Here is a 14,263-nt window from a genome sequence, read left to right as displayed (position 1 = left end):
CACCAAAAGATTGCCAGTTTGATTCCCAGTCAGGGCACTTGCTGGCTCGCAGGCCTGACCCCCAGTGGGGGCCTGCAGGAGGCAGCCAATCAGTGACTCATCAATATTTCTTTCTATCTCTCCTCCGTCTGTAAAATTAAAGCATTTTAGTAAAAAAATCAAAAATATTTTTTAGTAAGATGCTCAAGTTGTTTTTAGGGACCCTCCTTTCCAGTGGGGCGGTGCCAGTCTCAGGACAGCCTCGGGAACCACACATCCCAAACAGACACAAACAGGCCATAGTCACACTTGGCTTTATTGACTAGTCTTCCCACCCAGCTCAGGCCAGGATTCTGGGTGCCAGGCCCAGGTACAGAATGGGCGTGACTGAGAGAGCAAGGAACAGTGAGAAACAGAGGTGTAGCCCCAGGCTGTCGGCCAGGGCTCCAGCCAGTGTACCTAGCAGCAGTTTCCCCAGCAGCTCCAGTGTGGCCAGGAGGCTGTAGTGTGTGGCCTGAGGTGGAGGGGGGCAGGGAAGGTCAGATTAGGACTTGCTTGGAGCCCAGCCCAGCATCCCCTCGGTGTCCCAGCCATGCCTCCTCACCTGCAGGACGCTGGGTGCCAACTGGCTACAGCGCATCATCAGGGTGAAGGTGGCAGTTGTGACCAGGCCCCCCAGGAAGTGCTGCAGACACAGGCTCAGCAAGGCTGCCCCTGGGAGGACCAAGGTCAGCAGGGTCCAGGATGTATGATGTTCCTCCCCCCTGCCCAGCCCCTTACCTCTCAGGACTGTGCCAGGGCCCAGCCTGGCCCCCAGGGTGTCCAGGTAGAAGAACAGGGTGGTCTGGCAGGCAAGGCCCCCAAGACGGAACCGAAGTACTGATCTCAGCAGGGGCAGCAGCTTCCTGGGGTGGGGAGACGGCAGGTCAGGGGTTTGGGGCAGATTAAGGGGTGGGCAGATGAGTGGGACAGGCTGAGGAAAGCTCACCGGTGCCTGGACAGCAGAGCCCCACCCAGGGATGAGCCAGCAATGGAGCAGGCCATGGCGCCCACACTGTTCCACAGCCCTAGCTCCGGGGTGGAGAGGCCTCTGTCCAATAAGAGGAGTGGGAACAGACTGCTGGCGCCCTGCTCACCTGTGGGGAGAACGTGAGGAGGTATGAGCCCGCCTCCCTTTTTTCCCCACCTGGGGCCTTGGTCATATTCCTCAGCCAGACTGCTACTCTGCAGAGTCAGCATGGCTAAGGGGTTGTGGCTGGAGTTCAGAGTGGCCATGCAGCTAAAGCTGAAGAAGGACAAGACACAAGGCCCAGCTGCAGGGCATGCCCCAGAAAGGGCAGCCCTGTGAGTGAGTTCCAGGGCTCCTGGGCACCCACCTGGAGCTCCTCCAGGTCCCCACCCCTGCTGTTGCCTGACTTAAGCTCTCACTCACCCAGCTTGTAAGTGAGCACAAAACCTGCAGTCCATTGGGTCCCCGGCACAGCCAGCAAGTCCTGCAGAAGGTAGAGGGTGTGTGGGGGAAGTTCTGAGGGCTGAGGCGAAGGCAGTTGTTGCAGGGCCGGTGCAGCCCAAGCCAGGGCAGCAGCTAGCCAGTAGGTGGCAGCCAGGAGCAGAAACAGCTGGGGCCAGGAGAGGGTGGGCACAAGGGCCAGCAGCCCACCCCCCGCCAGCACTGACCCTAGCTTGTAAGCGACCACCTGCACGGTATTGCCAGGTCCCAGTTCCGCGGGTTCCAGGAGCTGCACAGCCAGTGTGTCGAGGGCCACATCCTGCACAGCTGCACCCAGGTTCAACAACAGAAGCAGCCCTGCCACGATAACCGGCAGCTCAGCCTGGCCAGCTTCAGCAGGAGGTAGGGCTGCCAGCAGTCCGCACACCAGGCCCAGAGTAGCCGTGCTGAGCATCAGCCAAGCCCTGGGGGAGCCCCGCATGTCCAGCAGTGGGGCCCACACTAGCTTGGAGAGCCAGGGCATGTACAGCATCTTGGCCAGTCCCACACGAGTCAGGGAGAGGCCACCAGCTCGCAGCAGCATGGGCAGCAGACCAGACTGCAGCCCATAGGGCAGGCCCTGCACCAGGTAGAGACCAGCCAGCGGCAGCAGCTTCCCCCGCATGGCCAGGAGAGCGGGTCTGGGGCCGGGTTGGGGGCTGGGGCCGAGTTCAAGGCTGCGCCTGGGGTGGAACAAGGCGGAACGGTTTCGTGTGTGACCTGGTCAGGTCAAGGGTCACACGGTGGCATGGCCTTTGGACTTGGTCAGAAGGAGCTAGGGTTGGATAGGCTGGTGTCCGTACCTCCGTAGAAGAGCAAGCCCTCCTTTGCCCTGGGAACCGCTCAGGCCACAGCGCAGCCTGGAAGCGCAGGCCATAGAGCAGCGAAGCGGGCCAGAGCGCCCGCCATACTCAGGCGTCCCCGGTGGCCAACCTGGGTATTGCGGGTGAACGACAGGAAGCTGGACCTGGACTCATTCTGTTCTTTCTCAGGCTTATCAGACCACTTGGGACCTAGGTCTGAACTCTGCAGAAGTGCTTCATGGTACCTCACCAATAGCCCCCCGAGTCTCTCCAGCACTCCCCATGGAGGAGCTCGCCTCTTTTTTAATATTTTTAATCCTCACCCTAGGATATTTTTTCCATTGCTTTTCAGAGAGTGGAAAGGACAGAGAGAAACATCCATGTGAGAGAGAGACATTGATTGGTTGCCTCCTGCAGTGCCCCAACTGGGGTCGAGCCTGCATCAGAGGTACATGCCCTTGGCCAGAATCAAACCCGGGACCCTTCAGTCTGAAGGCCAACACTCAAACCACTGAGCAAAACCAGCCAAGGCAGAGCTGGCTTCTTAAAGTTCCACTGTCTAGCACAGGGCAGGTACTTCTGCCCCTGGCCCTGCCTGTGTTTGTGGTTTCAGCAGTGACCAAGCTCCCAAGCCCAGCCTATTCCAGCTGGCCCTGCCAAGAGAAGCCGAAAATGTGGGTCCACTGTGGCCTCTCCTACCCAGAGCTGCACGCTTGAGGATAAGAACTGCCTCCAGTCTCTGAGCCCATGGGTCCCTGAAGCTGACCCTAGACCCACTTGCAGACACTTGAGCCAATGCACTCTGTCAGGTGCTAGGGTCACTGTAAGTGGGTTTCATTTCTACATATTTTGGGGTTCTGAAGTTTCCTCATCTTTAAAATAGGGACTACCAAGGGGATTCCAAGATGGCAATGGATTGAGTGGAAGCTACACTGACACTCTCCCAGGACCAAACTGGAATTATAACTAAAATATAGAAAAACCATCCTGAATAATCAACTGCAACTGAAGACTAGCTGGAAAGAACCCTCAAAACGGAGGAAAAGTGGAGACCACATAGAGACGTGTAGGAAGTGCAGACACGAGAGGGCTGGCTGGGCTCCCACAGACAGCAGCTGAAGGTCTGGAGGGAGATCTCAGCTCTGGGGGTTCTGAGAACTCTGGGGTCTAAACACCAACCTGGGCTTCCCAGCCCAGGGCACCAGAACTGAGAAAGGTGCCCACGTAGCATCTGACTGTGAAAAGCAGCAGGGTTTCTCTCTGCTAGGGAGAGACAGCTGGAAATGCAAGCACCTTCTTAAAGAGCCAATGAGCAGTTTCGTGTGCAGCCGCTCACCTTGGGCTCCAGCAGAGGGAGGGCAGAGTGAACTGGAGCTGTGTGAGGAAAATCTAGGTTGTGGACTCTGGAGACAGAGCTCAGAGGTCACGCATCTGGACTCCGGTGGTGAGTCATTACCCCATACAGCAGAGGACATCTTTCTCAAGCAGACTTTTGCCAGCCAGACAGCTTTTGTCTGGAGGGGAAGCAATTGCCCCACCCACTGGAAAACCTCTCACCCCACCCTGTGGAATTTACACTTTGCTGTGGTCTACAGCATGAGGTGCTTTAAGGTGGATCTCTGGATGTTTTGAGTCTTTGCATGATCTGCTTCGAGACCCCAGCCTTGGAAAAGCCACTTTGGTGTGCATCTTGGTCCTGTCCAAATGCACAGCCCCAGCAGAAGGAAAAACAAGCCAGCCCAGTAGAGGGAACCACAAGCCATGGGTTGTTGATAGCTCCAAACAGGATTCTCAAGACCAGTAACAAACAGCATCTGATACTGGCCTGCACTAGAGACCCTACAAAAAGATTGAGTCCTGGCACATCTACCTAATACATAGAAACAAACCCAAATAGGTATCCAAACTGAGGAGACAAAAAAACAAGCCCCAAATGAAAGAACAAGAGAAGTCTCCAGAAAAAGAGCTAAATGAAATGGAGATAAGCAACCTATCAGAGCTAGAATTCAGAATAATGACTGTAAGGATGCTCAACAGCATGAGAAGAGATATGGAAACTATAAAGGAAATTAAGAACAACATAGAAAAAATAAAAAATACATTAGAAGGCATAAATAGATTAGAAGAAGCTGAACATGAAATCAGCAAATTAGAAAATAGGGTAGAAAAAAAAACATTCAATCAGAGATCCAAAAAGAAAAAACAAATAGCTCAGCCGGCATGGCTCAGTGGTTGAGCAGTGACCTATGATCTAGGAGATTGTGGTTCAATTCCCAGTCAAGGCACATGCCCCATTTGAGGACTTAATCCTCAACTTACAATCCTATAAGCAGGGGGCATGCAGGAGGCAGCCAAGCAATGATTCTCTCTCATCATTGATGTTTCTATTTCTCTCTCCCTCTCCCTTCCTCTCTCTGAAATCAATAAAAATATATTTTAGGAAAGAAAAAAGAAAAAACAATTAAAAAACAGGACAGTTAAGGGAGCTGTGGGACAAAATGAAACGTAACAATATTCACATTATAAGAGACACAGAAGGAGAAGAGACTACGCAAGGGATAGAGAATTTGTTTGAAGAAATAATGGCAGAAAACTTCCCTAACCTGATCAAGGAAAAGGTGACACAAGTTCAGGAGGCACAGAAAGTCCCAAGCAAGAACCCAAAGAGGCCCACACCCAGACACATCATAATTAAAATGCCCAAAATTCAACACAAAGAGAGACTCTTAAAGGCAGGTAGAGAAAAGCAATCTGTTACCTACAAAGGAGCTCCCATAAGGCTGTCAGCTGACTTCTCATCAGAAACTCTACAGGCCAGAAGGGAATGGCATGAAGTATTCAAGGTAATGCAAAACAAGGATCTGAAACCAAGACTACTCTATCCAGCAAGGCTATCATTCAAAATAGATGGTGAAATAAAGAGCTTCCCAGACAAAAAAGGCTAAAGGAGTTTATCACGAACAAACCAGCATTGCAGGAAATATTAAAGGGTCTGCTGTAAAAAGAAGTAGAAATAGAGAGAGAAACATAGGCATAAAGAAGTAAAATGGCAATAGACAAATACATATCAATAATAACCTTAAATGTAAATGGATTAAATGATTCAATCAAAAGGCATGAGGTAGCTGAGTGGATAAGAAAACATGACCCAAATATATGCTGCCTAAAGAGACCCACCTCAGAACAAAAGGCTCACACAGGATGAGAGTGAAGAGACGGAAAAAAATTTTTCCCTGCAAATGGAAATGAAACAAAGCTGGGGTAGCAACACTCATATCTGAAAAAATAGACTTCAAAATAAAGACCATAAGGAGAGACAAGAAAGGTCACTACATAATATTAAAGGGATCAATCCAACAAGAGGATATAACTCTGATAAACATATATGCACCCAATATAGGAGCACCTAAGTTTATAAAAAAACTTCTGGAGGATTTTAAGGGAGAGATTGACAGCAATACAGTCATAGTTGAGGAATTTAACACTCCACTGACTTCACTGGATAGATCTTCCAGACAAAGAATCAACAAGGAAACAGTGGCTCTAAATGACACAAGAGATCAGATGGATTTAATTGACATTTACAGAACATTCCACCCCAAAGCTGCACAATATACATTCTCCTCAAGTGTGAATGGGACATTCTCAAAGATAGACCACATCTTAGGACACAGAACAGGTCTGTACAAGTTCAAGAAGACTGAAATCATATCAAGCATCTTCTTGGATCACAATGGAAAGAAATTAGAAATCAACTACAATAAAAACAAAAAAAAACATTCAAACACATGGAGGCTAAATAGCATGTTACTAAACAATGAATGGGTTACCAATGAGATCAAGGAAGAAATCAAACACACTTCCTGGAAATAAATGAAAATGAACACACAACAACCCAAAATCTATGGGACATAGTGAAAGCAGTCCTGAGAGGGAAGTTCATAGCACTGCAGGCCTCCCTCAAAAAGCAAGAAAAACTTCTAACAGACTCTCTAACCCTACAATTTAAAGACTTAGAGAGAGAACAAAAAGAAAAGCCCAGAGGAAGTAGAAGGAAGGAAATAATAAAGATCAGAGCAGAAATAAATGACCTAGAGATTAAAAAAACAATACAACAGATCAATGAAACCAAGAGCTGGTTCTTTGAAAAGATAAACAAGATTGATGAACCTTTAGCCAGACTCATCAAGAAACAAAGAGAGAGGACCCAAGTAAACAAAATCAGAAATGAAAGAGGGGAAGTAACAACTGACCCAACAAAAATACAAAGAATTGTAAGAAAATACTATGAACTATACGCCACCAAGCTGGACAACCTGGACAAAAAGGACAAATTCCTGGAAACATACAACCTTCTAAAGCTGAATCAGGAAGAGACAGAAAACCTGAACAGGCCAATAACTGCTGATAAATTGAAGCAGGAATAGAAAACCTCCCAGCACACAAAAACCCTGGCCTGGATGGCTTCACAGGGGAGTTTTACCAAATATTCAAAGAAGAACTAACACCTACCCTCCTCAAACTATTCCAGAAAATCCAAGAGGGAGGAACACTTCCAAACTCTTTTTATGAGGCCAGCATTATCCTTATTCCAAAACCAGATAAAGACACTACAAAGAAAGAAAATTACAGGCCAGTATCCCTGATGAACATAAATGCTAAAATCCTCAACAAAATATTAGCGAATACGATCCAGCAATATATTAAAAAGATCATACACCATGACCAAGTGGGATTTATTCCAGGATGCAAGGCTGGTACAACATTCGCAAATCAATAAATGTGACACATCACATAAACAAACTGAAAGACAAAAATCACATGATCATATCAATAGATGCAGAAAAAGCACTCGACAAAATCCAACACCTATTTTTGATAAAAACGCTCAGCAAAGTGGGAATAGAGGAAACATACCTCAACATAATAAAGGCCATATATGACAAACCTACAGCCAACATCATACTCAATGGGCAAAAACTAAAACCATTTTTCCTAAAAACAGGAACAAGACAGGGGTGTCCACTTTCACCACTCTTATTCCACATAGTACTGGAAGTCCCTGCTACAGCGATCAGACAGGAAGAAAGCATAAAAGGTATCCAAATTGGAAAGGAGGAAGTAAAACTCATTATTTGCAGATGACATGATGTTGTACGTAGAAAATCCTAAAGACTCCCCTGCAAAACTACTAGATTTAATAAATGAATTCGGCAAGGCAGCAGGATACAAAATTAACACCCAGAAACTGACGGCATTTTTATACACCAACAATGAACTCTCAGAAAGAGAAACTTAAAAAACAATCCCATTTACCACTGCAACAAAAATATTAAGATACTTAGGAATAAACTTAACCAAGGAGGTAAAAGACCTGTACTCGGAAAACTACAGGACACTGAAAAAAGAGATAGAGGAAGATATAAATGAGTGGAAGAATATACCATGTTCATGGACTGGAAGAATTAACATCATTAAAATGTCTATACTACCCAAAGCAATCTATAGATTCAATGTAATCCCTATTAAAATACCAATAGCATATTTCACAGATCTAGAACAAACACTCCAAAAATTTATATGGAACCAAGAAAGTCCCCAAAGACCCTCAGCAATCTTGAGAAAGAAGAACAAAGGAGAGATCACAATACCAGATATCAGGTTATATTACAAAGCCACTGTAATCAAAACAGCCTGGTATGGGAGTAGGGAGGTGAGGAAAGACTAACCAAAGAATTTATATGCATAACCCAAGAACACAGACAATAGTGTGGTGAGGGGGGGAGGAGGTAAATGGGGAGAAACGGGGACATCTGTAATATTTTAAATAATAAAAAATAAAATAAATAATAATAATAAACCAGCCTGGTACTGGTACAACAACAGACATAAATAAGTGGGACAGAACAGAGAACCCAGAAATTGACCGATGCCATTACCCTCAATTAATATTGGACAAAGGAGGAAAGAACATACAATACAGTAAAAACAGTCTCTTCAATAAATGGTGCTGGGAAAATTGGACACCTACATGCAAAAAAATGAAACTAGACCACCAACTTACACCATACACAAAAATAAACTCAAAATGGATAAAAGACTTAAATGTAAGACATGAAACCATAAAAATCCTAGAGGAAGCCATAGGCAGCAAAATCTCAGACATCTCTTGTAGCAATATGTTTGTCGATACATCTCCTAGGGCAAGAGAAACAAAGGAGAAAATAAACAAATGGGAGCATCAAAATAAAAACCTCCTGCACAGCAAAAGAAACCATCAACAGAATGAAAAGGGAGCCCACTGTATGGGAGAACATATTTGCCAAAGACACACCTGATAAAGGGTTAATATCCAAAATATATAAGGAACTCATACAACTTAACAAAAGGAAGACAAACAATCCAATTAAAAAATGGGCAAAGGACTTGAATAGACACTTCTCCAAAGAGGACACACAGATGCCAAGAGACATATGAGAAAATGCTCAATGTCACTAATCATCAGAGAGATGCAAATTAAAACCACAATGAGCTATCACCTCACACCTGTCAGAATGTCCACCATCAACAAATCAACAAATGACATGTGCTGGCGAGGGTGTGGGGAAAGGGGAACCTAGTGTACTGCTGGGGGGAATGCAGACTGGTGCAGACACTATGGAAAACAGTGTGGAGGTTCCTCAAAAAATTAAAAATGGAGCTGCCTTTTGACCCAGTGATCCCACTCCTAGGAATGTATCCTAAGAATCCTGAAACACTAATCAGAAAGAACTTATGCACCCCTATGTTCATAGCAGTGTTATTTACAATAACCAATATCTGGAAACAGCCCAAGTGCCCATCAGTAGATGAGTGGATAAAAAAGCTGTGGGACATTCACACCATGGAATACTATGCAGCTTTAAAAAAGTAGGGACAGCATGGATGGACCTGGAGAGAATTATGCTAAGTGAAATAAGCCAGGCAGAGAAAGAAAAGTGTCACATGATCTCACTCATATGTGGAATCTAAAGAACATAATAAACTGATGAACAAAATGGATCCAGAGACACAGAAGCATGGAACAGACTGAGGGATCTCAGAGGGAAGGTGGAGGTGGGTGGGTAGGTGGGGAGATTAATCAAAGAAGTTATATGCATAAGTGCATAACCCATGGACACAGACAATAGTGTGGGGAAGGCCTGGGGGTGGGGCAGATGCAGGGTGGAGGGGATCAATGGGGGTGGAAAAGGGGGACATCTGTAATACTTTCAAAAATTAAGATAAATTTTAAAAAAGAAAAATGGGAACTACCACCCTGGCGGGTATGGCTGTTGGTTGAGCCTTATTCCCTGCATGGAGAGGTCGCCAATTGATTGCCAGTCAGGACACATGCCAGGGGTTGCAGGCCTGATCGCCAGTAGGGGGCGCGCAGGAGGCAATCAATGGTTCTCTCTCATGGATGCTTCTCTCCCTCTCTCTAAAATCAATAAAAAACACATTTTAATAAATAACTAAATAAAACAGGGACTACCATGCCTACCTCAGCGACACACAAGTGTCTGGCATGCACACAGTGGGCACTCATCCATATGTCCCAGTGGCAAGGACACAGGACTGCCACCTGCCTCCAGCCTGGGTCCTCCAGCTCAGCTCTCCCCAGGGCGTCTCTTCCTCAGCATCTTACCTGCTCTCTTCACCCTTGGGTGCTCCAGGTTGGGAGGGGGCCTCCCCTCACTGCCTCCAACCCAAGGACTGCATTTGCACTCCAACGTCACACACGCTCACCACACACTTCAAACACAACACAGGCTGAGAGAGACCCATTTGTTCCTTTGCTCCACCAGCAACCTCAGTGGCAGTTAGGAGGAAAACCAAGGCTTTCTCTTTGAGCCCCCAAGGTGGAGAACCAGCCCACCGGAGGGCACTGCGATGGCAGGAAGGTCACCTCTTCTGGGAGCCCTCCCTGACCATCCTCCTGAAGGCAGACCAAGCCTGGGTAGGAAGGCAGTCAGGACACAGGGTAGGTGCACACAGGCATGCGCACGTACACCAAGCACTCAGGCTCTCACAGCTTTATTAGAGGCCTGGAGAGAGGCAGGGGCCCAGCCCCACAAGCAGCAAGACCCCCAGAACCCAGGGCACTGTCAGTCCAGGCCATCGGACCTGGTCCCCAGCAGTACTCAGGAGTACTCGCGGGTGAACTTGGCATGGAACTGGCTCAGCTTTTCCAAAAGGGGACGCAGCTTCTCCATGGCTGGCAGGATGGTCATCCTAAAAGGGGGAGGAAGGTAAGCGAAAGGCAAAGGGCGTGGAAGCTGTGGGAAGAGGCTGCGCTGCGGGCCTCACCGAAAGTGGTAGGTGCCTTCCTGCTGTCCGAAGCCGCTGCCTGGCACCACGCAGATGCCGGTCTCCTCCAGCAGGCTCAAGCAGAAGAACATGTCCGGAGCGAGGCCCAGCTCCTGGTGGGAGGGAGTGGGGACCGTCAGGGCGGGGCGTCCCAGGCTCCGCCCTCCCTGTGGATCTGCCCTGCCCATTGGGTGCCCCACCTGAGCGCGCTGAATCGCACGTGGGGGCAGCTGTATGCGCGGGAAGGAGTACATGGCACCCTGCACCGGGTTGCAGCGGATGCCAGGAGCCTCGTTGAAGACCTGCTCGGTGAGCTTGGCCTTGGCCGCCAGCTCCGCCAGCACCGCCTGCCTCTCCTGCGGAGGGCGCGCCCATCAGGTGTGCGGAGCGGCCCCAGCCCAGCCCAGCCCACTCACCGCCCCACCCGCCCCTCCCGCTCACCGCCTGGAACTGCACGAAGGAGGGGTCCGAGGGCTCAGGCGGGCTGACCACCATGTCCAGCAGGACCTGGCCCGGCAGGGGCGGGCACAGCCGCACACTCATCAGCTTCTGCATCTGCTGCTGCACCGCGGCGTCCATGTTCACCACCTCCACGTAGCCGCCGCGGAACCCGCACCTGCGGAGCCCAGGCGAGCGTCGAGGCAGGGCCCCAGGAGGCGGCGGCCAGGGTCAGAAAGCCCCGCCCGTCCGGCCCGCACGCACTCGCCCATGTAGCCCTTGGAGACCGAGTGGAAGGAGGCGAGCTCCTGCTGCTCTGCGTACGGCGGCCCCATCTCCATGAGCACCTTCTTGAACGAGTGGAACTGAGAGCCTTCGGCGTACACGTTGTCCTGGTACACCTGCGCGAGCGTCGGAGTCACGCGGGCGCCCGCTGCCGGCCCCCGCCCCCGCCCCCCGCGGCCCTGCCGGCACCTCATCGGCCATCAGGAAGAGGCGCTCCTCGAAGGCGAAGCGGATCACGGCCTCAATGCACTCGCGGGTCTGCACCTGCCCTGGGGCGCGGGGACGCGGCAAGTCCTGGGTCAGCCAAGAGCGAGGGCGCGCACAGCTCTCAGCCTGGCCGAGGGGCGGGGACGCGCTGCCGGGGCGGGGGGCGGGACCGGGAGGGGCAGGGCCGGGGCGGGGGCGCACCGGTGGGGTTGCCGGGGTTGATAACGCAGAGCGCGCGGGGGCGGCAGTGGTCACGCGCCTGAAGCAGCGCGCGCCGCAGCTCCGCCACGTCCAGCGCCCAGGCGCGGTCCTCGTCCAGGTAGTAGTCCACCTGCACTGCGCTGAGCTCCGCCAGCGCGGCCGAGTAGAGTGGGTACTGAGGGATGGGGATGAGCACACCCGTGCGTGTGCGACCCTCGCCGGCCACCAGCAACTTCAGCACTGTCTACACTCGGGATGAGGAGGCGGTGTTGGCCGGGCCAGGGGCTGCACCCGTCTTCCCTCCCCTACCCCCGCTCGGCCGTGCCAGGAGGAGCCTGGCCGGCCAGCCGCACAAAAAGAGCCATGGTGCCCTCCTGCCCTGTCCACCTGCCTACCATGATGGCATCGCTGGCCCCCGTGGACAGGAAGATGTTGCTGGGGTGGGCGGGTATGCCTCCGTCGCGCCGCTGGATGTACCGCGCCACGTCCTCGCGGATCAGCTGGATGCCGGAGCTCACACTGTAAGCCCCTATGCCAGGGTGCGGGGCAGGAAGAGGGAAGACCAGTAGGGTCCCCTGGCAGCCCTCCCGAAAAAGATCCTCCCCTCCACTCCTCTCCTCTCCCAGGCCAGCCTCCCTCCAGTTCTGCTCCTCCCTGGGGATTGGTACTGGCGCTTACCTAGGCTGTGGCCCCCACACGCCTGCAAGATGCTCTCCGCCCTTCTCTTGGCATCTTCAGGGAAGTCAGGGCTCTTCAGGAGATCCGGGTGGACACAGAGGGCCAGGACCTGGGAAGAGCAAGTGCTGAGGCCAGGGCACAGGGCTGACAGGGGTTGGGGTTGCCAGGGCAGTATGAGGCTCACCTGGCGCAGGAAGGTGATGGGTTTCTGCCCCATGGCATGTGCGTCCCCAATGTTGGCCTTGATGACCTCAGTGAAGGGCTTCTTCACACCCTGGGAGGATGGAGTTGGGGACACTGAGAATGGCCTTACCACTCCCACAAGCTCTTGTCCCATGTGATACTGGACTGCCTAGGTGCAGCCTAGAGGGCAGTGGTGGGGTCCAGGACCATACCTGGCGCAGCTCCTGCTCCAGCTCCAGGGCACGTAGCACAATGGGGCCTCGAACAGCATACTCCATCCTCTTAACACAGGGGTTCATGGTGTCCAGTGTCAGCACCTTTTCCTTCAGCCCGTTCATTGCAGCCTGGCTGTGGTCACCTGCCCTCAAGGCCATGACCCTGCTAAGACCAGGCAGGAAGGAGGCTCAGGAGGTGGCAGGATCCAGAAGTGGGAATGAGGGAAGCTGAGTCCGGCTCAGTGGGCCAGGGCTGGTAACGGGGAGCCTGAGAAGGGGGCTCAAAGTAAGAGGGCACCCTCTTCACTGCAGCCTGTTGGCCTCACAGAAAGGAACGGGAAAGACTGAAGGCGGAGCTGGGGCTGCTGGGCCACCCGGCCCCGCCCCATCCATCTGGGCACGGCTCTGCCCCCAGGAGCCACAGGGAGTGGGTGAGGAGGCAGACAAGGCTTGGGGCTCAGCCCAGTGCCTGCCGTGTCCCCATGACAGGGGAACAGGAGTCCCACATGGGGGGTAGGGACACACGGTCCAGGAAGCTCTGTGGGACTGGGTCTGGGGGAGGGGAGGTGGGCTGAGTGCCCCAATGGGGTTGGCAGAGCTAGGCAGGGCTGAACCCCAAGGGGAGAATGGAGATTTACCCCAGCGGGGCTCGGAGGAGGCCTAGCCCTTTCAGACCCCCCATCTTTGCTTGGGTCAGCAGGCCTATCTCCCAGGTAACTGAACCAGGCCTCAGGAATCCTGGGGTGTTGGGGGAGGGGAGTGAGGCACTCGGGGTTCCATCTGGCCCCTCCTGCGCAGGTGGCCATGGCCCAGGGCTGCAAGAGCCCCATGGCTGTACCTTGGTCGCGGTCAGCACTGCAAGACTGCAGTCTCTGGGTTGCAGGGTTGGGGGAGGGCCCTTGAAACCTGCTGCTCTGTGCTGGCGTGCCCTTTCACCAGGCCAGCCTGGGGCTGCCCTTGGGGCCACAGCACAGGCAGGGTGACCTCAGCTCTACTTCCCAGTTGCTGCTAATTGGTGGAGAGTGGAAGTGAGCAGTGATAGGCCCTTAGGGCCCCACCTCCATAGGCCCTGCCCAAGGGTGGCTACCCCAGCTATGGCATCTGAGGCTAAGCTGAGGGTCAGGGAGCCTTCCCTTCGAGCTGAGCTGTGGGCGGCTGCTCAGGCCAGAGGGGAGCCTTGGTTCCTCTGCTCCCACTGGCTGGAGAGGACACACAGGAACCCAGTGCTGGCCTAGCTCTCACCTCACACCTTTTTGTTCCGTTGGCACTTCTCTGCGACTTCAGCCTCCCAGCTCGAGCAAGCCTGTCCCTCTGGCCCCCAGGCCAGAGTGCAAGTTAATATAGGCCCAGCCCCAGGCGGAGCTAGCCCTGCCCGCCCCCTGGCAGTGGGGCTCCAGTGGCAGCCTCAGTGGTAGGTGGACTTGGGCAGCTATACCAGCCCCCACACTAAATTTAAC

At 52.1% G+C, this 14,263-nt stretch overlaps 2 protein-coding genes across 5 annotated transcripts; both read right to left on the bottom strand.

Moving 5' to 3' along the window:
• Positions 1–274: 274 nt before the first annotated feature.
• Positions 275–14,254, bottom strand: GPT (glutamic--pyruvic transaminase). Of its 4 annotated transcripts, XR_013997450.1 has the most exons (17): positions 14,049–14,138; positions 12,804–12,972; positions 12,593–12,682; positions 12,409–12,517; positions 12,126–12,259; positions 11,731–11,974; positions 11,512–11,591; positions 11,302–11,438; positions 11,041–11,215; positions 10,800–10,955; positions 10,600–10,712; positions 10,417–10,524; positions 1,412–1,472; positions 968–1,115; positions 760–884; positions 584–693; positions 275–493 (listed from the first exon to the last, which is right to left on the bottom strand). XR_013997450.1 is itself a non-coding variant. In XM_081116905.1 (12 exons), the coding sequence occupies exons 2-12, from the start codon at positions 12,963–12,965 to the stop codon at positions 10,434–10,436; spliced, it is 1,491 nt and encodes a 496-aa protein (XP_080973031.1). In that variant the 5' UTR covers positions 12,966–12,972; positions 14,049–14,254; the 3' UTR covers positions 10,311–10,433. The 4 variants fall into 4 exon arrangements, 2 of the variants coding, with proteins under 2 accessions (XP_080973031.1, XP_080973032.1); XR_013997451.1 differs by lacking the exon at positions 14,049–14,138 and having other exon boundaries at positions 12,804–12,992; XM_081116905.1 differs by lacking the exons at positions 275–493; positions 584–693; positions 760–884; positions 968–1,115; positions 1,412–1,472 and having other exon boundaries at positions 10,311–10,524; positions 14,049–14,254.
• MFSD3 (major facilitator superfamily domain containing 3) lies at positions 278–2,330 on the bottom strand. The gene is made up of 6 exons (XM_081116912.1): positions 2,272–2,330; positions 1,412–2,151; positions 968–1,115; positions 760–884; positions 584–693; positions 278–493 (listed from the first exon to the last, which is right to left on the bottom strand). Exons 2-6 carry the CDS (start codon positions 2,091–2,093, stop codon positions 320–322), a joined length of 1,239 nt encoding a protein of 412 aa, XP_080973038.1. The 5' UTR covers positions 2,094–2,151; positions 2,272–2,330; the 3' UTR covers positions 278–319.
• Positions 14,255–14,263: the final 9 nt, after the last annotated feature.

This window comes from Miniopterus schreibersii (assembly GCF_964146895.1).
Source record: "Miniopterus schreibersii genome assembly, chromosome: 17".
Lineage (NCBI taxonomy): Eukaryota > Metazoa > Chordata > Mammalia > Chiroptera > Miniopteridae > Miniopterus > Miniopterus schreibersii.
Note: the sequence above shows the minus strand (reverse complement) of the source record. Positions and strands in the feature narration are given on the sequence as shown.